This window comes from Monopterus albus, unplaced genomic scaffold, assembly GCF_001952655.1.
Source record: "Monopterus albus unplaced genomic scaffold, M_albus_1.0 scaffold7.1, whole genome shotgun sequence".
Lineage (NCBI taxonomy): Eukaryota > Metazoa > Chordata > Actinopteri > Synbranchiformes > Synbranchidae > Monopterus > Monopterus albus.
This window is the reverse complement of record NW_018127887.1, coordinates 1,851,869-1,875,516: the sequence shown is the minus strand read 5'-3', so window position 1 is coordinate 1,875,516 and position 23,648 is coordinate 1,851,869. Positions and strand designations below refer to the sequence as shown.

Genomic DNA, 23,648 nt, shown 5'->3' with positions numbered 1-23,648 from the left:
AAAAAATGAACTTAAATGATTTTAGCATATGGCTGCAATATAACAAAGAGTGAAAAATTTAAGGGGGTCTGAATACTTTCCGTACCCACTGTAGCTGAGCAGAAAGTCAACATACAGCTGGAGTTAAAGAGAGTACAGGAATTTGCATGTTTTTATCCTTCCAGGGGAATACACTAGAGACGGGCCAAGATTAGACATCCTTCTTCCAGCATTTTTCATATTGACTCCAGAGACTTGAGGGTCAAAAAACATACACGTGATGTACAAAGTGAACAGTTCACAGTGCCCTTTGTGGATCATCTCGAGTCAAGTGAAATATCCCACGTCAATATGAAAAATCTGGCGTGAACCACGTCGCCCTTTAAAAGAAGAGGCTGTCGCTGTGATGAGAGTGTTCCAGAAGTGTCTTGATCCATCAAAGCTGGGATGAGGAAAGAGACTGAGGATGTTCACGACCACCTTCTCATACTTTAACACACACACACGAGGATAATTCAGATGCAGGCCATAATCTGTAGTACAGTGAAAACAGATTACCTCTAAGTGTGCACTTTGTGTTGTGTACTTCGTTTGTTTCTCAAATTGTCCACACATTAGTTGGACAAATCTTGTTATCCATTGAAAACCCTTTACCTATGATAGCAAAACTGTTGTTTTTACATCTCTCTTGACTCAACAAGGTGATGTCACTGCTAAAGTCAAATAAATGGCGTGCAACTGGATAACTATTGAGGTCAAGGGTTGTAGGACCCCTCAGGTTGGGGGCAGTTATCTGTCTGACAAAAGTGCTGAAAGGTAAAGTGTGGTTAATGATATGCAGCGGGAATGCAACACAATCGTACATTGTAGGTTGGTTTGAGGAGGTAAGCTATTGTTTTAGACTGGTGATTTTTTACACCAAATAGTTTCTTCTATTATGGATGATTACTAAGGAATGCAGTGAAAAAATATTAATGCTGCTAAAAGGCAAAAGGTGCATTTCTTGGTTTTGAGGATAACAACAACAACAAAAAAAAACCCAAGGGAAAAGTAAAGGATTGTTCATAAACGGTAAAATTATATAAAGATAATGACAAAATTGCCAAAAGTCTTCCAGAGACTAGCTTGATATTGTTTCTCCATTTTATAAACAGTCTGATTGTAGGAATCAGAGTGGGAGGGGTCTGGGAAAAGACCAGAAGAGAGCGGTGCTAACTTCTTCATATTCCCAACTGTCAAAGGACTCTCCGCAGCAATACCCAACCCAAAGCGCGTGAGATGTAATCATTTCAGCACAATGACTGCAGCGCTCTCAGGTAATACAAATGAAGTCTAACGGGGCATTTCTACACCATGACAGACAAAATCTTTTTACGTTCAGTCTGTTGCGTTTCTTTATTACTGCGTCATAACAGTTTGTTGGCAGCTTATTTCATTTTAGAAAGGAACATGTTGGATTACGACTGAAAATCCTTGGATCAAGCTGTTGAAGGCGCTTTTCTCGAGTATGATGAGTGACTTTATGAAGAAACGCAACTCCTTCAGAATGAGACTGTGGACGTTGTTTGTCATGATCCCGCTGTGCGCATCCTCTCCTCAAGCAGCCGGTGAGTTTGAACTCGTGTGACTGAAACGTTTACGCAGCTCTTTATGAATGAAACAACAGTTCACGTGGTGTTTTGGGTGTTTTGGGAACCCATGTGCTTCACAACATCACAAGTGCACACATTTCAAGAAAGGGAGTTGGGAAGGCGAAATCGAACCTGAAACCTTTGCAGTAACCGAATCGAGTTACATCTGTAATTCTTCCCTCACTTTTACGCAGCTTGTACTAAATAAACGCACCCTTTCTTACCAGAAACGCTTCAAAGTCCATCTGTGGAGAGCGGCTGCTCCGGCAGAGCCTGCAACCCCCGCATGGGAAACTTGGTCCGGGGCAGAGTGCTGAGCACCCAGTCGGTCTGCGGCTCTAACTCGTCGGAGCCGTACTGTTTCTATAAACAGACGGCTGCTCCCCGCAGCAAGGAGTCCTGTTCCGCGGCTAAGTGCAGCAAGTGCAGCGCTGCCATTCCCAGCCAGGCGCACCCCCCCTCTTCCATGAGCGACTCTTCTTTCCGCTACCCTTACACCTGGTGGCAGTCTGCGGAGGGGGTGAAAGAGGAGACACTTCAGCTGGACCTGGAGACTGAGTTCCTCTTCACCCATCTCATCTTGGTGTTCCGCTCTCCCCGGCCTGCTGCCATGATGCTGGAGCGCTCCCAGGATCATGGGCGCACATGGAAGACCCTCAGATATTTTGCCGGTGACTGCGAGAAGGTGTTTGGTTTGGTAGAAGGGTCACCAGTCACGGAGAGCGGGGCAAGTTGCACCTCCAAGTATTCAGGAGCCTTTCCTTGTACTAGAGGAGAGGTGAGTACAGCGGCCGGTCTAGGAAATGTTACATCTTGTGGCATGTGGTTCTGACAATGTGGCACCGAAGGGCAGTTGGAGGTTTGCAGATAAATGACGATAGAAAGCAGCTAATAACTAAATATGTTATTTTGAAAGTAATTGTGAGCAGACCATTCAATCACAATGGTAAGAGATGAAGACTCACTGGCCAGCAAAAATGTGTTTAGCTCCAAAGTGCCCCATGTTGGGAGGTTTTGACTGATCTCATAATTGCAGTATATTTGCAGCAAGTATGTGTATGGTGCACAGTACTATGAATGTCAGCTCTGGTGTGTAGGGCCCTCACCCATTATAATTAGTGCCTGTGTTGTGCAACATTCATAGGCATTCCCAAAAGGTTGGGTTAAAATAAGGGTTTCAGCAATGAGATGACACTAAGCTCTTTGTTTGCAGTAGTGAGCTGCATACAGTCAGCACAAGTGATTTTGTTTTTCTTAATACAAATGAGAATCATGTTCTTTGTCAACTGCAGTTATTTTACAGCATATCCTCATGTCGCTGACACCTCTATTGTACGTGCAAAAAATATGGTGTCATAGACAAAATATATTAATTATGGTACAGCATCACATCTACTTTGTGTACAGTAACATGAATAATGCATGGAGACGGCCAGTAATAGGTTTGAAACGCATTAAATTTGATTTAACACCTTCAGTTAAATGCAAGGTTTAAAAATACTATAGTTCCTGACTTCTCCCCGCAGTGATACACAGAACTATTGAATAAAACTAAATGAGTTTAACGTTTGTCCAGATTTATATGTGTTTTGGTCCAGAACTTACTATCTCATGCTTCCTGCATCAATAAAAATCCTTAAACACCTTAATGTATGTTTGATGGTTTTCACTTGTGATGTTATTAGGACAACTTGACCATGTCATTTTATTTTTTATATCGGTATACATTTTCTTAGACAGACAGAGAGGATGTATCTGTAACAGCAACATAAAAAAAAACCCCTGCACGCACAATGAAGTGACCATCTTGTTTTTATTTTAGTTTGATTTTCCTAGAATAGCAGATATTTGGCAAACATGACAGGTGAACCAGGTGGCTGTTTTTATCTGGCAGACCAAGAAAAAACAGGAACTAGCATAATTTATGTTTTCTTCATGGTCTGTCAGTGTCTCTAAGATAAATATTTATCTCTTAGAGAGGCGTTTACAAATGGGATAACAAAGTTTTTCTGCTTCTGTGCATTAACTTCCAGGTGATCTATCGAGCCTTGTCTCCCTGGCTTTCAGTGGATCCCTATGGACCAACTGCTCAGGACCAGCTCATGATTACCAACCTGAGAGTCCATCTGCTGCAGCACCAGCCATGTCCCTGCAAGGCCAAACACCCTGGTGCTACTGTCCTTCCCACAGATCATTATGCCATATATGATTTTATTGTCAAAGGCAGCTGCCTTTGCAATGGACATGCTGACCACTGTGTTCCAGCCAGGGGCTACCAATCCAGCCAACAGAAGACCAGTAACATGGTGGGTGAACAATTCTGAGCTGGACTTTGTGAACATACAGCTTGCAGATACCTAACACTCCACCAAAACAAAAGCTCTTGCAGCTTGTTCTGTTGTGAATACTTGCTCAGATGTTGTGTCTTGTTGGGGTCTGTCAACACTTTCTGCTTGTCTCCATTTTTGTTGATGTGGTGAGACTGGGAGTAGATGAGGTTCTGTTCCCACCACTCCCTTGTTACTCAGTCATGTGCTGGTCTGTGTTGCTGAAGCTGAAGGCTGGATCTTAATCTACAACTTTACCTATCATTACAAGGATTAAAGGATGTGGGAACCTTAATTATGGTATCCAGTCTAACGCTTTAACACCCCATAGTCTCTGTCATGTTGTTCTCTTTACTGTAAATGGAGAATATAAGCACTAGTTTAATTCCAGCATGGCCTAAATGGATGTAAACTAGTTACACAAGCAGCAATAAACTGCACAGCATGTAAACACTGTGGTTGTTTACACCCTCTGCATGGTATGTTGCAATACTTAAGAAGGAGCATCATTATACACACTTAACATGTAGGTGCAATTTGAAATCAGCATCAATGCAAAGTGTACACTTGCACTCTGATGTCAAACTACAGCTTTAAAGAATGTTTCAGTCCCAGTCAGATCTTTGCCAAAATGTTTAAAAATTGTCACACCAATAGGATGCTAAGATAACAGGTGCGGTTGGCCACCCACTCTGCCCTGAGTGATAGACCTCTCCAAAACATTAACTGTAATATTTGTAAAGAATTCAAAGATGCATCAACTACAATAAATACCATAAGTAAGGGTTCATTTTCTGTCTGTTGTGTTTGCCTGGCAGGTCCATGGCAAGTGTGTCTGCAGACACAACACGGCCGGTGACCACTGTGAGCACTGCGCACCTCTCTACAATGACCGACCCTGGCAGGCTGCCAACGGCATCTCAGGGACTCCTCATGAGTGCCAGAGTGAGTGATGGGGCAAGAGTGTCAAATGCAGAGCAGGACACGATGTTTAGAAAATGATATTGGCATCATAAATCACATGTAACCTTTTAAAGCATCCTCTCTCTTCCTCTTTCTGTGTCAGTTACTCTATGAGTGGCCACTGTTAGCATTAGGTTTTGAAAGATGAGCTGATCTCACAACATTTTTTTTTGGTTGTATATGTCCATCTGAACACAGAGTGTAAGTGTAACGGTCATGCTAAGAGCTGTCACTTCAGTCGTGGATTGTGGCTGGCAAGCAGCAAGCAGAGTGGCGGCGTGTGTGATGACACAACACAGAGGGCCGTCACTGCCAGAACTGCAAGAAGGGCTTCTTCAGAGACCCCAGTCGTCCAAGAACTGCACCTGCCTCCTGCAAACGTAGGCCCGTTTGTTCTGTTTTTCCTCAGGGTGTGGCTTGTTATTTCTTTAAACCATAACCCAGATGAACGCCATCTGACAATTCCGCTTAACAGGGGGGAGCCTTTGATATTTAGAGGCCAGTAATGGAAATTTGACTTTTTGTTTGACCATCCAGATTAAAGCAGATTGATCTATTTTATAATGGTATTTCCCCACAGCATCTTTCTAAGTTACTGCCTTGCCAGTGATGAGACAGTAAGATGACCCCAGTCCACTCCTTAGCAGAAATGATGGAGGCCATACTGTTTTGGAATGTGACTGTAATTGCAAACAATGGAGGAATTTCCTGTGGTCCATAAGAGCACATTTTTCCCATTCTTGCCCTTTTCCCTAGGCTGCAAGTGTGACAGCATAGAGAGGGAATGATTTACTGTTCTGGTGCAGCTGCTTAAAGCATATTGAGTACATACTCTCAGCTCATTACAAGAGGATGATAAAATGCATGTAACTTTTATATTGCCATGGGAGGTCACTGTGTGTGCACTAAATACATTTGTTTTTGCTTCTACAAGTGTGTTTGTCCTTTATGTACTAGTGCATGCCACTGAGTGCTTCTAGGTCTGTGCCTGAGAAGGACTTACAAACAGAGGTGTTAACATGAAGCCCTCTTGTTCCGTCACCTCTCTCCTCTGCAGCCTGTTCCTGCCACCCTGTAGGCTCTGTCCTCTCGGGTGGCACCACAATTTGTAACCCTAGAGGTGGGGAGTGCACTTGTAAACCTGGTGTCAGAGGTCCCCACTGTGACAGCTGCATGATGGGATACTGGGGGCTTCATGAATACGGCTGCCGTCCATGTGACTGTACAGGGGACTGTGACCCATATACTGGCGATTGCATTTCTGGGTGAGAGCCAAGACTTAGTCATATGAATGAGCAAATATAAAACAGGATAAAACGATGTAGTGTGTCAAGGTAGAGAGCATTCTGGATTATTAACATTATCTCTGGCTGGTTTTACCTCTGTGGCACAGCTCAGACGTGGAGGCCTTCTATACAGGCACTGGCCAAATGGGACATAGCAGCACTAACAGTGAGACCACCCTCTCCAAGGTAGAGGAGCTTTTCTCTGCACTGCACCACTCTGGTGAGTCACAGGTCATATCATACCTACCTCATCAATCCACATAAATAAACCAGCTGTTTTGATCTTGAAATCTAGACATTGTGATGAAATGGTTTATATGAGTCTTACTGACCATGTTTCACTCTTCCAGAGGAATGTGAATGCGTAGAAGTTAGTCTTGACAGTCCTAAACTCTTCTGTGGTGCAGAGTATGACTACGGTAAGCAACAGAGATGTGTTATGAAAAGCGTCTAAGTCTAAACGTTTGAGAAGTGGAAAAGTTAGTAGTTGTAAGGCTGTTTTTCCATAAAACCACTTTGTTAAATGACTGTATTGCCTTGGCAGTGCTGGTGGTGAAGGTGATGTCAGCTCACGATAAAGGTTCCCATGCAGAGGTGGAGGTCAAGGTCAAGAAGGTCTTGTACCAGAACCCTCAGATGAAGATCCAGAGTGGAAACATCACCCTGTACCCAGAGTCCTGGACCATCCAAGGATGCACCTGTCCCATCCTCAACCCAGGTCAGCTACAGCCAGTTTTAATGAGAACCCTTATTGCTTACTATGCTCAAGCTTATGATTAGTCAACTCTTGGGTGAACAGTCTGCCAGCTTTGTGCTGAATAGAAGCTCTTTGTCACTCACTGTGATTTTGAGTGGGTGCCAGTGTCTTGACATCACTCATCTAGACTGGACATTTATGTAGATTAGAACCACCCTTCTGTTATAAGACTATTTCATAATAATCATTTCTGGCAACATTCATCCAAGCCAGCCATAGCAGCACAGTTAATTCTAGTTATATAACAGTAGCTCTCTTTTTTTTTACATAAACTGCTTCCCACTGTGATTTTTCTCTTGGTCTGTATATGTTAGTGACCGATGCTCTTCTCTCCAGGATCTGAATATGTCGTGGCCGGTCATGAAGACTGGAGGACTGGCCGAATGACGGTCAACACCAAGAGCCTTGTTAAACCGTGGAAGTCAGGCCTGGGACGCAAACTCCTCCACATCCTTAGAAAAGTTTGCAGCCTGTGGTAGGGCAACGTTGAACTGCAGTGGACAAAAGGATGACGAGAGGAAGATCAGCTGTGACATAATGTGTTGAATGAGTGAAATAATGAGTAAGATGAACATATTGAATAAGGCATTGCTTGGACACTAAAGTAAAAGCAACGAAACAAAGTGGAGTCCATGGTCCATGGTCATAGGTAAGTAAGCAGGTACCTTGCCAGACTACAGTCGATTAAGGATCACAAAGAAGAAAGCAACCTACAAACCTTTCATCCAGATGTGGTATCTGTACCTCAGCTCATAATTCTTTCCAGATTATTATAAATCTCTAGGAAGTTAATGTTAAATACTCTATCATACTTTATTTCCTGGCTGAGGCTGCTGTCAGAGTTGTCTGGCTCTATCTGTTTCATTGAGAGCTTTTTATTTTCAGACATTGCCAAGGTGGAGACTGAATCAACCTTGTCTCACAGAAACTGGTGATAAACCATGAATGAGTCAACATCAGACTGTGTGAGCGTGGATGTGTGCATATGCTTGATGTCCTTGGCAGGGAGTCTGGAAGTATGCAGGTCAGAACAAGTAACTCCTGGAGGATGAGAGAGGATGAAAAAAAATATTTAAGGAATCAAGCAGCTTAATCTGAACAGTTCTGCTGTGCTGACGCTCGCCCACCTGCTGTCTGTCAGGAGAAAAACACACTCCGCTCCTCTCTGGTTTGCAGTACATGCAACCAGTTAAAACGCTCAGGACTGAGTCTGCTCTTACAGCTGGTTTAGTTACAACAGTGTATTGATGTCAGGTGCTTTAGTCATACTCAGTTCTGTCAGGATTTTCTGCTGCCCTCATAAGATCTGCTTGCATATGATGAGGATTTATTTGAGAAAGCCTCTCTGAACCGGACACTGTGGAAGCCAGTGTGTACGTCTTGTTTGTGAGAAACAGAGCACACACTCTATTAGCATGTTTCTCCTTTTGGCCTGTGACTCCTGCGTCCCTAAAATAAATATATATTAAAAGCCTGCGTACTCATTGAGTCCACAGGCCAGTTTGAGCCCAGTTAAGAATAGGCTTGATTTGCTGTATCCAAGGAGAAGGACAAAACAGCGTGAGGCGACATGATGCATTCCTCAGCCATGAAATCACTGCCCGCGTCCTTGCCCCAAAGACTTTACCATAAACATGAAAAAACAGGCTGGAAATTTCCTTGTAAAGGACAAACTGGTGATTTAGAGTGTAGGAATGTTCTCTGCCATCAGTGTCACATTTGTATTGTTGTTTTTGTCTTTGTTGTTTTTCTCATCTAAACTACATAAACTACATGTGACTGTACTCCTTCTAAGTGCTTCTTGGAAGCATTTGTCATTCCCTTAGTTTTATATTTCACCCATACAGTATTATATGTAACATCTTCACTAGCAGAGGTGGCTGACTGATGTTTAACCCATGTCTTAGTACTGCCCTCCTTTGGTTAAAAGAGAGAAATACACTTATCTCAGCATATATTGGTAATGGAACTGATTATGTTGAACTCTGTCGCCTTTATAAATTTGTACACAGTACTCAGCACAAGATTTATAGCAATTTATTTCTAAAGAAAAAATAGAAATATACATTTTCATAGCAGTTATTTTTTCCACACAAAGATAATGAAGCGTGGCATTTTTAGGAGAGTTGTTCATCAAAACCTTTTTTGCATGATTCTCTTGCATATATTTCTTTTGCATATTTCTTAAAACCAGCTCATAAAATATAACTAAAATAATGACACTATTTTATAAAGATATGCCCTTTGCTTATTGGTTTAATAGTACCATGACACATGTATTTTGCATTTGCTAAAACAATTACCTAATGGTACCCAAGCAGTGGGAATTTAAATCAGATTACTGCATATTTTCTATCAGTCTGAAGAGATTTATTGTCTTTGAGCTGCCATGCTTCTCCTGGTTTGCCTTGAGTTTTGGCGCATGCTTAGTAGTCATCTCCCCGGCTCACTACCTCCTTGCAGTTGGGCCTGAGTAGTATGGTGTGCTCGTACTGAGCAGTGTAGCTGCCCTTGATGTCGCAGAGTGGCGGGTATGGGTCTATGATGCCAAGGTCACACAGGTTCTTCAAAGCCATTAGGTACTTGCTCTCGCCCAGACGGTCCAGCCAGCGGCGGCAGAATGCCAAGGTACCAAAGTTCTCATTTATCACATTCAGCAGGTGTTTAGCCCTGGGGAGTCTGCAGCAGTGACAGAGTCAAGGTGAGACAAACATGACAAACTAGAGGTTGGATCTATAGGTGTAAAGTAACATGCAGACATGATGCCTTATTCATAGTATCTTTAGTCAGAACGATGGCTTAGAAGACAGTATAAAGAGCAGATCATTTTCCAAATCAATATTCTGAATTTCAGCACAGGAATGAGATGAAAACAGCAACCTTATTGGCACGTGTCCAACACTGAAGTTTTTCATGTAATGTGAACACTCCATGTCATCATGGACTGCACCTCTTCCTGTGCTGCCAAATGTCTCAATGGCATACACTTCACCTTCCTGAGAGGCAACACAAAATACAAACACACCACTTCATTTTGTTTCTGACATAAAATGTAAGATTGCTGTGAAAGTCCTGTGACCTGTCTAACTACAGTTTACTTTATATAAGGCTGAATGAGTTTGATTTTACTGAAAAGGACAAAAACAGCTCCGCAGGGGACAGAAAATGAATTTAACAAAACCTCAAGTTGTCAGTAGCTGACAGGCAGGCCATTAAGGACAGTAGTACACTTTCTAGAGCTGTGTCTCCTTTGAGTTTGACTTGCCAGGTTGTATTGGCATTTTGTGTCTCTATCAGTGTGTGTTATGTTGTTGGAGTCTGTGTGTTATTGGCTGATAATGCTGTGACACCCTCTCTCACTGCGCTGATAATCAGTCAAAGTGCTAGCGGCCCTGTGGCACACCCAGCTGCCACTCTGGCCGTGCACTCTCTGGTCACAAAGAGCCTATAGCCCTGTTACACCAACACACAAAGCTGACACATCAGTAGCAAGCCCCACCCACACGGTCCTGGAACCACAGATAACTGGTTTGAGGCAGTAACTCAATTAAAATGCTCAGTTCTGTCCAAAAACAGTGATGGACTGCAGCTATGGATCTCAGTGCAGTCCTGGGAAATGTAATATAGTGCAAAGCCATGTTTCTCCTTCCCCTGTTAATGAACTCCGGATGCTCACATTTCAGTGGTCTTACGGTGAAATGAGGAACTGGAGTTTGAACAAGTTGTTGTTCTATGCAGCTAGTAATTCCCTTAAAAGTCTAATTTGAGGGTGACTAAAAAAGCTTGTCCACGCCGCACTGTAACCCTAACAAGCCTCATGTTTGTCTGATTACGCTTAAAAATTAAGAAAGGATTTATATGCAAAGCCAAGTGGCTAAGAAAGGTTTAATTTCACACACTGCAGTAAAAAGGCTTCAGTCCTGTTTTGTACACTTAAATATAGTCACACCCAAATGTATAGTTTCATTAACTGTGTGAACTTGAACAGAGTATGCTGTGCACACTGGTGTACAAACCTCCATTCTTGTGGCTTCTCCACCTTTAACAATAGGAACTGTCTTCCCTGAGTGTATCCTGTACTGTCCAATAGAATGGCCATTCAGATTCCTGATTGGCTTCACTATAAAGAGAACGCCACCCAGAGAACCTGCTTTAATAATCATCCACACTGAAGCTGTGCATGAGGAAAAGGTGATAAATGACCTCATATTACCTTGATATGTCTTCCCATCTATTTCCACTTCATAAGACTCCATGACCTCCTGGATGGTCTCACCAACATCACACAGGCGCACATCAATTCCTGCACACTGGTATGGAGAGGTGGTTACACTGACGACAGTAAATATTACATTCCTCACACCCAGACAGCCTTGATGGTAAGGAATATTTGCCACCCCCTTTTCCAATGTGTTCAGCAGTGCTGACACACTTCCTAGTAAAGTACACAAACTCCTGAATGGGAACAGTAAGGAGTAAATCAGGAAATAACTGCTAATAAATGGAGAGCAGCTCCTGAATAACTGTAGATATATGTGAATCTGTACTACTTTTATGAATTATTATTGACTTTGTAATGACCCTACAGATTGTAAAGCATTGTGAAGCAAATTTGTGATATTGGGCCTTCACACTCTGAAAGATGCCTCAGATTTAAGTTTTATTCTTAATCTTAAAAATGGCATGGCTGATAGAGAACAGACATTTTGGCATGGAGTTACCCACCCAGTGCGATCAGTACAGGTAGAACTAATAACATTGGTTAGTGCTGCCTCGTGTCACTCTAAACAGGATCAGCACAGCACTTCAGTTCAAACAGGAAACACATGAACGTTTTCTACAGGTTTTTAATATTCAGTATAATAAATAAATAAATATCCTCATATATATATATATACTGTATATTAGACTGTTTGTGATGAAGTGCTGTGCTGACTGCTTGTTTTCCTGTTTAGGAGGGTGGGCAGGAGGTAGAGCAGGTTGAGTCCAAACCGGAAGCTTTGCGGTTTGATTCCTGGCTTCTCCAGTCCACATGTCAAAGTGTCCTTGAGCAAGACACTGAACTTAACCCCAAGTTAATCCTGGGAAGGTCAACAGTGTGTGACTGTGTGAGTTTAATTGTAAGGCACTATAAATAGGAGATGTGTTCTGAATACTGGTATGATGATTCAAGATTTGGTTTATCTTAGTGTAAAGTTCAACCAGCAGAATCATCATCCACAGGAGGAAGAGCTGTGTTACCCTGATGCCGGTGTCTGTTGCGTCTCTCACAGCCTCCAGCAGCCTGTCATACTTTGGATTGAAAGTGACGGTGAAGGCACAGTCTATTATTCGACCTGAAAAACCAAACATCTGCTATCAAGCGATTGTGTTGCAGAAATATTCAGCATGTGTTAAGGTAGAAAAAGTTAATCAACTTATGAGAACAGTTTTTGTGAACCAGGAGAAATGATATTGTAATTGTTTTATTATATCATAATAAATGCCAAGAGTATGGCACAACATAACTCCAAAAGCATTTAAAAAGTTATTCGCGAGCTCTAACCGTTAATGTGAGTTCCAAAATCAATTTTGCAGACGTCGTCGTAGTGCAGCACGGTTGGGTCTCCTGCGTTTGGGGTGTAGTGGGCAGCACAGTGGTTGATGGAGCAGCCAGTGGGGAAGGCCAGGCCTGCCTTCAACCCATTTTCTTTGATGAGCTTCCTGGAGCAGTCCTCTAGCTTCTCACTGTGAGAAAGAGAAAGCAGCACAAAGCGACAGTGAATGATTGGAACCATGAGACTGTTGTCAGGACAGACAGCAAAGCATCCAGAAGAGGCCGAATCCACAAAGCATTTTCCCTGCTTTTTTTGGTCATTTTAAACTAGTTTCTTGTGAAGCCATAGCAATATCAGCCCAGAATCAGCTCAAGCAGCCAAGGTTTAAGTCCCAGAAAAGGGGCTCAAAGACAATCACTGCAGTGCATTCCTCACCAGATGTCAATCATGGTCATTCCTGTTTTGATCCAACTCCTTACGTAAGAGCGGACCTGTCGGTGAGCCTCGGCTGCCTGCCTGAAATCACTCCACATCTCCTCATTGGCCCTGTCCAGCGCCCTCTTCTCTTCATTGGTGGCCCGCCATGCTGCACTGCGCCTGGGGGGGAAGTAGACAGGTGCACCACAGAGAGGAGGTTTTCAGTATTCTCTCATCATGCAACTATTTCTGAGGATATGACACACTCCTTTAGAGACTCTACACAGGTGCAAGCGATGTTGACACTTTTCAACTGAGGACAAATACGACAGAATTCATTTATTTACACCTGAATGGGAAATGAAAACACATAAAACATTGCACCTCAGTCTGTTGTCTAATATGAATATGTGCAAAGCAGAGAGACCTAAAAAAAACTTGGCATGTTGCACAGTACTGCTAAGTGTGAGGGACGATGTGGAGGTCACAAACCCGTCTTTTGATGGGGGATATTCACACTCCTCTCCCTTTGGAAAGTCCCCATTGGGATACAGCTCACAAATTGGGACTGAGGGAGGGTCAGTCTGTCCCCTCACTGTGGCCCAGATAGCGAAAAGGAGAAGCAGGACAGATAAAAGAAAACGTGACTTATCTTCCCCATTTCATGACACCCTTTTTTTGAACTTAGCTAAAGAATAATTAATGGTACAGTTTGTGACTAACAGGTCTAATTACATGTAAATGCATCGCCCTAGAGTAAAAGAAATCACTGACTGAATTTTATTGCTAGTATGTGGCAATATGAAAACACTCATTGTAGTTATGTAGCATACTGTTTTTGGACTGCCTTCTTCCGGTTCACTCCCTCCACACTGTAACATTCAAGGTGCTGATGCATTTTGTCCTACACCTCCTGTGTTAGTCCTACACTGTGTAATCCTCATGACACTAATTAACCAAGTCAAACTGCTTTTGTGCACCTGTTTTGGAAAGCTTTTGCTGTAGGGTTTTACAACGGAGTGTAGTCTAGAAAATCTGATGTGCTTCTGTTGTATACCTGTGACAGTATATATTTTTTTCACACTATATATTCTTCCACTGTGATGTGAATTCATTACAATTTTAATTCTCAATCAAATTAATTTTTACACACAAAGAAAAAACTGCTTACATCCTTTGCTCTTTTTCTTCTTCTTCTTCTTTCCAGTTGAGTTTTCTCCCTCACCCCCATCTGTTGAAAGCATCATTAGTCTCAGTACAGTTTGTACAGTGAGAAATATCGACAGGGGCTTGAGCAAAATTCCCACTGAGCCACTGAGAATCATTATCACACTGCAGATATGAGCAGCTGAATTTCACAGTGGACTTTCAGTGACTTAAAGTTTAGCACATTCACCACTGCAGATGAGGATGATGATGGTAAGCAGTTACCTTCTTCTCCATCCTCCTCCCTCTCTTTGTCCTCCAGTGTTTGCAGCTCCAACTGTTTTGTCACATCACCAACACCTCCGGCTTCTCCTTCCCCCTCAGCCTCATTTGTCCCTGCTGCAAAGTCACATGCCCTCGTGCATGCATGTGCGCGCGAGCACACATGTGAACGCCGGCGGTGTGCATGGCCGTGCACAGACACAAACAGATACAAACACACACACACACACACAGAGAGAGAGAGAGAGCGAGAGAGAGAGAGAGAGTAAGTAATAAGTGATTTCAAAAAAGTGCATTCACAAAACTTGGCAGAGTCTGTGCATAAACCCTTTCTAGGAGTCAATATCCTCAAGGGCAAAGGTAGAGATCCCTGCAGCATTATGACATGTATCTCTTCAAATCTAGCGCTGTGTGGGCAACACTTGACTTAGGGCAGGTTCAGCAACTCAGGCAGCATGAGACAGTAAGGCTGCAGTTATCATGTTATTGCTGTTTTTTTGAGTGCTTCTCATTTTATCACACCAACTCTACATACTTCTTTTACATAATATCATGCTGGTTAAGGGGATTTATAGGATAGAACATATTTTATTTGGAGAAAAATTATATTTTATTCCACCCACACCTTTCAATCAGTTTTGATGTTACATTCTGTTTTTCAGAGAATGTCCTGTTGCCAGATGAGCACTCTCATTTGCAGCTGCAGGCGCTCAGCTGGATAGGAATACTCTCTGACAGGTTGAGAAGTCCCCTGTCACGCATATTTGATGCCTGAGAGGCACTAGACATATTTGTGCAACTGTATTTCGCAACGATTCTCTAACCGCAAAGTGATGCCTCTTACCTGGTGCGATGGTCTTTTTCTTTTTCCTCTTTCTTCTCTTTTTCTTTATTGATTCTGAGGCGTCTGAATATTCTCTGTCCTCATCCAAGCTGTCCACATTAAGAAGTTGAGGCTCCACTTCATGCTGTAGCTGTAGCTCCGCCATGACCAGCAGCTGAGAGATGAAGTGACGCATACGCTGCTGGGAGCCTCCAGTGGTCAAAGCAGCGAAGTGTGCTGGAAGCATCTGAGCCAATAATGACCTAGTAGGATATAGTGTCTGTGCAACAACTCGCACCGAGTAGAGGAAGACGACCTCTGCTCCGAGAGGCAACAACTTTCATATTTTTTTTCTCCAAGGAAAATTACATTTTGGGACCGATGGTACCGGGACAGCAACACAATTGCTGAAATGCTTGCTTTGCTGTGTCCACTTGGCCTGTGAAAGCTGCACCCCACCATACCAGAGTCATCACTTTCTCTGAACAGCCAGTCAGCGGAGTTTCGGGTTACCTGGCAGTGCGCACCTGTAGGCGACTGCGGCGCTTCTCGCCAGTGTCCACATTGCCAAACAATCGACGCCTTATCTGTTATTGTGAGTAATGATTTGTTCTTTGTATTGCAACAGATGGTTTTTCAGTTTAATGGGATCGTAACACCAGTATTTGTGTGTATCCAAGCAACGAGTCTCACACACAGCCATATGCACTTCAATTGGTTTGTTGGTATTTAGTTTAATTTTCTGAAAGTGGGATCATATAAAACAAATCCCTTTGGCTTGTTTTTAGGAAGTAATGACTTCTTCTGGTGGGCAGACAGAATTCAGACCTGGGCCTTTGTATTTCTTTGACCAGGTGGGCTGATGATTGATTTTGCTGACTGTATACTTTGAAAGAAACAGCAACTGATCGTTTACTTGACTTTCCAGCCAACAAGACGAAGCAGGATTAAAGGGACGCGCAGAAACATTTTGCATTGTAGTGTGTCACACGAGGAGGCACATTTGGGAGACGCAGCAAAAAGGTTAGCCTGGCTTGTTACTATGCGTAATTAGGCAGTTTTGCTTCTGATACATGTGTCTAAAATGTTGTCATGTCTCCTAGTAGTGGAAAGAATGAGGACAAGGAGCTGACTGGCAGGCTGTCAGGTGCACCATGTGGGGATCCTGGTGCCTCTTCTGCTGTGGGTGCTGCGCACAACATAAGCGACCACGATCCGGTGGGCGCATACAAGCGAGCAGCCCCTCGGTTACTAAATGAACTGGCTGGTTTACTTTCACAACATAAGTGGACTGACAAGAGACGTATTCCACGCGGGATTGTAAATATTTTGAATTACTCCTGGCAGGATCTGACTGCAGGGGCGGTCTTGAAAAGTCCGGAACAGACTGACAAACAACGAAAGTTAAAAGGTTCCTTGGAGCTGGAACAAATTAACAGACCGATGTCCTCCAATGACACGAACCAAACGGGAAGCATCGAATCATGTGTTGTGGGAAACGTCGGTCCATCTGAGAGAAAGACACGAGTTAGCTCAAATCCACCTGTGAAAAAATGCAAAGTCTCCAAAAAAGGTAATGAAGTATTTAAAACAACATTTTGAGTTAGCCCAGTAAGTCAAAATTGTGATATATATTATCTCCAAATTCTGATTAGGTATTTAATAACTATCACTGGGTAACTCCTCATTTTAATTTATCATGATAATATTTATTTATTATAAGACGACTATATAGAAGGTAAGTAAGGGGAAAGTAGTGGCTTTATTTATGGCTAAAAAAAAAATTTTTTATAATGCTCTAAAGGCCAATAATATGTCACTAATAAGAGCATCTGGACCACAAGTAATGTATTAACAACTTATTAACCACCACAGACTCTATGGGTTATGAAAAAATGACATACACTTTAAAAGTGACTTCCTAACATGTCATTTCATGCTTGATTTAATTTGATGGATTATTGTTTCTCCTTTTGTAAATCAGCAGATCTACAGATATAAATGTATGGACATCATCACTGTGATGTTCTTACACTACAAAATTTAGCTAGTAAAAAAATGCTAAAAACAAAGACAACTAAACTGACTGTTGCTATCTGTTAATCAGTTACAGTGTTACTGAATACATGTCTTATAGATAGCCATTACTGTCTATACAGATGGTGATATATTGACTAGTTTCACTCCCCAACAGCTCACAGCTTCACAGTGGCCATGTCCTCCAACAGTTGTAAAGAGCCAGATGTGGCATGGAGCTGCAGCATTTTGTTAGTGATGGCTGATGAGTCTGGGGTTGACTGCCTGTTGTGCCTTTGCCGCCTCAGCTGGGTGTGATTTATTCCCAGGTTGGCTCACTGAGATGGAGCAGCTTTCCTATGATGCGCCTCAGCAGATCCAATTGTGTCAGTGGGTGGTGGAGCGACTGCAGGCAGAGCAAAATTCTGAGTGCGTTGTTAACCTGCACAGCTGCATTTTTCAGTACTATGTGTCATTTAGTGGTTACAGTCCAAATTTTCATATATGATAATCAGATTTTCCTAATGATGGCAACATTAGCGTATTGGTCAGTCCACCACTTAGATCTAGACTTAAATACCTTGGCTAGACTGTCCCAGAATTTGATAGAGATTCACACATCCTGGACAATGAATTGTAATGACTCTGGTGATCTGATATTTCCTGTAACACCACCATGGAGTTCGCATTTGTGGCTGTGATTAATTATGTCTCAACAACTATTGTATACAGCAGGCTAGATTATCTTAAAATTCGATATAACATTCATGTCCCCACTCAGGATGAAGTCTAATAATTTTGGTGATCAACTTTTTATGTTGTGCCCTTATTAGCTAAAATGTACTTAGTCTGATACTTTTTGATGAAATACCTGCCTCACTTGTTCTTACTTTAGTATTTAGTGCTAATTTGCATATAAGATAGTGAACTAACATGGTGAACGTGGTGAAAATTATAACTGCTAAACATCAGCATGTTAACATGGGACGTTAGCATTTAGCTTAGATTCTTTAGACTGTCTTGTTTTAAATTTAAGGACTAATTTAAGTGAATCTGCATGAGAACTAACAAATATTTAGTTGAATTTCACATGGTCATTGTGTTTTATTTTGTTATGTAACTCCTCAAAATGCTTACTATACTGTATACAGTAATTCATCTGCTTGAGAGGACAGTTTTTAAAATGTATAGTAAAATATGATTTCATCTTCACATAGAAAACCACAAACAGCAAAGCAGAACCAGAACACGGCCCTCATACTCCGTCACTATGGAGATGCAAAAGAACAAAAAAAGGCCCATCCTACCACTTTAGTTAATGGGATTCCCAGGATACCAGAAGTGAAGCAGCAGGATCGAGCACAGCAGAAACTATACTACAGGATCAGCGATGGCTCCTCATTCATATAGTATTTTCTTCCCACAACATACAGTATCTGTTCATAACTATTATAATTTTAGTGGTTGTCCAAGAAGCAAGTGCAGTGTAAGCATATGCCAAATATGTCCAATTCTGACCTTTGACCCTGCCCTCTCAGCTACCGCTCTGGTTGCATGGCCGTATGCCAAAGCCACTCAGGTCTGCACTGTGGAGGCTTGTATACCAACGTGTTCAGTGACAGCAAGTGTCCCACTGTCCTAGCAACTATCACAGCATTTGGGCATGGGGCTGTTACACACCCTCTTAGGTGAGTTCAGTTCTGATATGTGAGAATAATTAAAGTGCATCTTTAATCATCTATCACTCTGCATGTGTGACCTCTCTGATGATACGTCCTTATCATTTCCTCCAGCTCTGCAATTACAGCAGTGTGGGACCAGAATGGTGGATTCATTTGTGATGGATTGGGGAGCATAACTAAGGAGTGGAGCTGGCAGACAGCCCATACACAGAGGGAGATTCTTATACAGGTTAGGAGGCTGCCACGGTGCTAGAATAGTGACTTTTTTAGAATGCTGCGCCTTCTATGTGTTATAATCAAATTAGGTCACACCCAGCACCAGCTGTAATTTGACAGGAATTCTATCTCTGTGGAGTCAAATATCCTCTTGCTTTCACTCACTGGCAATGTGCCATAGTTGAAACTACCATGCATTAGCTCATGCTGCATGGATATCAGGCCAGAGGAAATTTCCAGACAACAGACGTACTCAGTGACAGAGCTGGTGAGAAGGGCTAAAAATCTGAGGTGGATCTGTCATGTGAAATGTATATTAGACGTGCATATGAGAAATGTCACATTTAGAGGAAACATACTGTAGCAGGAGATGCTGGATGTGATGAATGACCTGCTGAGGAATGAACACTAACTGCCTCTGACAGGACCAAGAGATTCACATTTCATTATGGTGACTGGGCTGGCTTGTTTTAGATCAGGGATATTTCATGCAGAGCAGAACGTATGACATTTGCCATTTGCAAGAAGGTTTCCATTTTAAAGTAATCAGTATATGTGTCTTTCTGTCTCCTGCAGGTGTCAGAGCTGATCGCTGTCAGGCTGCTCAGTGGTACTTCTGCCATGCTCAGCTTCAGGTGCAATGATGAAAGTGTTCAACTTCCCCTTTCTGCCCTGTCTAACATTCACCGAAAAAAAAAGGAAATGGTGAGATTATGATAATCTAATAGACAAAGGATTGTCTTGAACAGATGTATTAATGATTAAAAAAGGGAATTAACAGTATCTATTCTGCATTAACAGCCGTGTCTGCAGACTGATGGGAAGTTTATCTCTGATGCTGCTCTTGAACTCCTGCTGGTGAGGAAGACAAAATCCCCTGTGGTGGACCTAGAGGGCAAGACACCAACAATAACACCTGTAAGACAATGTAATGTTTGAGAGTCACTGCTAGTCTTGTGCTGAAATCTGTTCCTTGTGTTTTCTTTCTTCTTCTTCTTTTTTGCACTCTGCAGTTAGCACTAGGGCTTTGGCTAGGTGTTGCAGGAATAGCTGTTAGCAGCAGGGTAAGGTTGAGTTGAGTCTAAGCATCACAGAAAATGCCATAGATTTAGATTTATGTTAAGGTAAGGGGCAAATAGAGAGGGAAACAGACTGTGACACAACACTGGTACTAAAGATTTTGACTATATTGCCCCATAATTGTGTAGACCATAAAAGTGTACCTATTCTTTTGGTAGGAGTTTTCTATACCCTTGATACCGTCTTCTACGTCTACAAGCTTTTCAGTGGCATTCTTCGATTCCCTTTGTATAGAACAGCTTGATAAATTCCTTATGTTGTTCTATATAATAGTATTTCATGAGAGTCATGATGTATAGCAGGTATCTGTGTGCTCTGTGAAGGCCCGCCAGATGATCAGAGAGGTGGAGGGGTCCAGTGACCTTTCAGCACTGTGGAGAAGAGGAGGGCAAGCTGGCAGGGTGCTGAAGAGGCTTCAGCAAAGAGTACAAAACACCCTGGATGACTGGCTGGAGTATTATCAAGTGGCCACTGGTACCTACCAGCTTAGAGTTTGTGAACATGGCCTTTCTAGCTTTTGTGAAATATGTAATTGTGCCACCAGTGGATGGGTATGAGTTAAAATGGATGCATGTCATGCAAATAAAAATTCACATCTGACCTAGAAAGGTTGTTTAGAATAGTTCAATGTAGCAAAAGGTTACAGTATCCCCTCTTATTGAAGAGTTCCATCAAGATTTTGTATCGCTTTATGTCTGAGTGACCTATTCTTCTCCTTCAGGTATCAAGTGTCCTCACACAGAGCGGCTGCCAAATGCCCCACTAAAGACCAGGCTGGGAAGAGAGGTACAGTCAGCTGCTCTGCCCTCTCTGAGCACACCTGAGCGGGCTAATGCCAAACCAGGCCAGTCAGAGGAGGGTAGGAACGAGCTACAGAAGCTACACAGACACCTGTCACCAACAGCAGAGAGCCCTCCTGACTCCTCTGTCAGGCTGTCAAGGTGCACACTTCACACCAGCACACAGGGCAAGAACCATGTAGGCCATCCCATAAGCTCTGACTTATACCTCACATAGACGGGTGACAAATTAAAAGCAAAACCAACATAAAGTGTCTTAGTAAGGTGTTGGGCCACCAGAACAGCTTCAGTGCAACCTGCCATTGGCTCTACAAGTCTCTAAACTACTGCTGGGATGAACATCATTCTTCCAAATGATATTCCCCATGTGATGTTTTGATGATGGTGGTGTAGACACTGTCTAACACTGTGCTCCAAAATCTGCCATAGGTGTTCAGCTTGGTTGAAAACTGGTGACTGTGAAGGCCATAGCTTATAATTCATTTTCATACTGAAAACCATTCAGTGTCTCCTCGTGCCCTGTGGATAGGGCCACTGTCATCCTGGTAGAGACCACTCATTTGTTCGGGGTTTTCCTTTCAATTGTTGCCATCTGTAACTGTGTCTTAGCAAACTGTAGGGATGAAAGGCTTATTTACAATGACAGCTTCACTATCACCCCCTCCCTGCCAGGTCAGTGATTATTCCAGATACTCCAGAGCCACAGCCCTCCACTGTTCTCCACTGTCCAGCCCCACTGAAGTTCACCCCCTCCGTCCCTCTCACAGCGTGTCCTGTGGTGCTGAGAGCTGCACTGCTGGGGGAGGGGGGACGGAGGCGATGTTGCTGCAGCGCTACTCTGATGCCAGTAGTGAGGGACCTGGAGTATGATGCCTTTGTGATGGGCCAGCCTTCAAACAGTCAACAAATTCTGGTGGTGTGTGTGACTCTGCTGCGCCAACCCATCAACACACATAGAGTAGCTGACCAGGATCCACTGGAGATGCTGTACAGAAGGAGGAACAGGAACAGAACCATGCCCTGCACTCAGGTGTGAATGCTGACTTACAGTACATACAGGTGGATATGTATACCCAGCCAAGTACATTACCATCTCTGGTACACAATATGTACATCACTTGTTTGTTCCCTCACTGTAATACAATGACATTCAGTTTAATCAGCAAGTACAATAAATGTGCAGGCATTTTCTTGCTACTAATGCACATTTTGCAAGGACAGTGCAGCACTGCATACACTACAGAACAAACGGTCAGTGAAAGACGTCCTTTGGTCATCAGCCTATCATACTGTGATCATCATATTTCTGGAAACTCAGCAACATGTTATTTTTTTTTATCCAGTGCCAGATGGATTCATTTCGCCTTGTGAGGTATGAGATATCGCCCGGCTGTGGAGTCAAGAGCAACTTGCTGCAGCAGCGGCACAATGCTGCTCCCGGGATGATCCTGGTCAGTAAACCTGCTGCGGGCTAGGCCAAAAGCTGCATGCTCTGCTCAGTGCCACTAGGCGGCAGCAGCAGCTCTTGTCTGAAGGAGAAGAGCTGGTAGAAGATGAAGTTTAGCAGGGTGATAATAAGGTGTCATCCCACAGAAACAGAAACATTTATTATATTACTAATGTAGGCTAAGAGACAGTGAAGGATGACACTTCTTAAGAATAAAATGTGCTCTAATTATTAGCCCAAAGACATGACAGCTGCTCCACTAATTTGGGCTAAAAGATGAAAATCCCTGCTACAGTCCATAAATCAAAAAAGAAATTACTCAAATCATAGTGACATGACACAGTGTTCACACCTAAATACTTAAGGCCCAGATGTTTTACTCAGAAACTCAGTAAGAGCAGCCCTTATTATTCACACTGTTGCTTCCTCTGTTGTGAACTAAAAATAACTGCATGACTGATATGGCTTATGTCGTGAAAAGATGGAATCAACTGAGTGCTGCAAGCCATAATATAAAAATACTTGGACAAATCCTTATTAAATATGACAGGAAAAGTAACCACTGTGTGTGAATGTGGTGTTATATGTTTTGCTATTTCCGCACATACTATAAACTCTTGTTGTTTACAGATGTACATCAGAGGGAAGCTGCTGTTCCTGGGCTATATATGCAGTGATCACAGCTGCTCAGTCAGGGACCTTCAAAAGCAAATCTCCAGAAGCAGGGGAGACTACAGATTAGGTCTGGGCCTCCCACCGGACTACAAGTTCAGGTACGACTGCACCATACCCAATGTGAATACGATTTACTTTAAGAAACTTAAATAAATATGTTTCTTTACTAAAGGACAAGCTATATAGGAAAAGTCAAGTTTACCATTTGATAGTTTTTTGTCATTTACTTGCAGTGAAACAGTGAGCACCCTTACAGACCTAGATGTACAAAGTTCACAACATGGAAGACTTACATAACAGGAGGAAATGAGTAACGCTGTCAGGTTCAGCACAAAAGGCCAGTAAAAGGTGTGACTAAATTTGAATTTCAAGTAAAATCCTGCTAATTCATTGCTCTCTATATATAATAGAACAAACTCATAACCTGATACAGGTCCAAATCAGAAAAAGTTGGGACGGTATGTAAAATCTAAATTAAACCTGAAAAGAGTGGTTTGTAAATCATAATAATAATAATCACCTTTATTGGCCAAGTATGTTACACACAAGGAATTTGTTTCCAGTACAGAACCGATGGCAGCCAT

At 42.6% G+C, this 23,648-nt stretch overlaps 3 protein-coding genes across 7 annotated transcripts in view; 2 read left to right on the top strand and 1 right to left on the bottom strand.

The window, feature by feature from the left end:
• The first annotated feature begins 1,205 nt into the window (after positions 1–1,205).
• On the top strand, positions 1,206–8,914 carry LOC109973984 (netrin-4-like). The gene is given in 11 exon segments (XM_020623931.1): positions 1,206–1,586; positions 1,838–2,388; positions 3,644–3,916; positions 4,756–4,882; positions 5,099–5,185; positions 5,188–5,280; positions 5,958–6,165; positions 6,294–6,406; positions 6,537–6,605; positions 6,731–6,904; positions 7,280–8,914. Coding segments are annotated over 11 exon segments (1,938 nt in total). The 5' UTR covers positions 1,206–1,486; the 3' UTR covers positions 7,423–8,914.
• A 176-nt stretch (positions 8,915–9,090) lies between these two features.
• LOC109973990 (methionine aminopeptidase 2-like) lies at positions 9,091–15,417 on the bottom strand. Its single transcript, XM_020623939.1, has 11 exons — positions 15,170–15,417; positions 14,329–14,442; positions 14,069–14,128; positions 13,390–13,492; positions 12,916–13,077; positions 12,489–12,670; positions 12,185–12,279; positions 11,157–11,253; positions 10,960–11,063; positions 9,824–9,939; positions 9,091–9,622 (listed from the first exon to the last, which is right to left on the bottom strand). The coding sequence occupies exons 1-11, from the start codon at positions 15,393–15,395 to the stop codon at positions 9,370–9,372; spliced, it is 1,512 nt and encodes a 503-aa protein (XP_020479595.1). The 5' UTR covers positions 15,396–15,417; the 3' UTR covers positions 9,091–9,369.
• Positions 15,418–15,684: 267 nt separating this feature from the next.
• The window catches only part of LOC109973971 (uncharacterized protein C3orf20), a 9,017-nt gene continuing 1,053 nt past the window's right edge, over positions 15,685–23,648 (top strand). For 2 of the 5 annotated variants that reach the window (XR_002276906.1, XR_002276907.1), the window contains exons 1-16: positions 15,685–15,743; positions 15,937–16,002; positions 16,077–16,171; positions 16,252–16,721; positions 17,494–17,593; positions 18,382–18,573; positions 18,703–18,852; positions 18,958–19,075; positions 19,639–19,767; positions 19,864–19,980; positions 20,466–20,616; positions 20,864–21,083; positions 21,615–21,972; positions 22,286–22,393; positions 23,020–23,162; positions 23,298–23,412. Coding sequence is in view for 1 of the 5 variants with exons in the window: in XM_020623908.1 (XP_020479564.1) it covers positions 15,943–16,002; positions 16,077–16,171; positions 16,252–16,721; positions 17,494–17,593; positions 18,382–18,573; positions 18,703–18,852; positions 18,958–19,075; positions 19,639–19,767; positions 19,864–19,980; positions 20,466–20,616; positions 20,864–21,083; positions 21,615–21,972; positions 22,286–22,393; positions 23,020–23,162; positions 23,298–23,361 (2,475 nt within the window). In the remaining 4 variants the exon portion in view is untranslated. Of the gene's footprint in view, positions 15,744–15,936; positions 16,003–16,076; positions 16,172–16,251; positions 16,722–17,493; positions 17,594–18,381; positions 18,574–18,702; positions 18,853–18,957; positions 19,076–19,638; positions 19,768–19,863; positions 19,981–20,465; positions 20,617–20,863; positions 21,084–21,614; positions 21,973–22,285; positions 22,394–23,019; positions 23,163–23,297; positions 23,413–23,648 lie in introns of those variants that run through there. The other 3 variants (XR_002276908.1, XM_020623908.1, XR_002276909.1) reach the window with 3 other exon arrangements.

Excerpts from the sequence above, each read along its gene's own strand:
- LOC109973990 (XM_020623939.1), bottom strand. The coding sequence starts at position 15,395 with ATGCTTCCAGCACACTTCGCTGCTTTGACCACTGGAGGCTCCCAGCAG. Across the intron at positions 14,443-15,169 it reads GAAAAAGACCATCGCACCAG|CAGGGACAAATGAGGCTGAG; the intron begins GTAAGAGGCATC and ends GTGACTTTGCAG. Across the intron at positions 13,078-13,389 it reads TATCCCCCATCAAAAGACGG|GCGCAGTGCAGCATGGCGGG; the intron begins GTTTGTGACCTC and ends CTTCCCCCCCAG.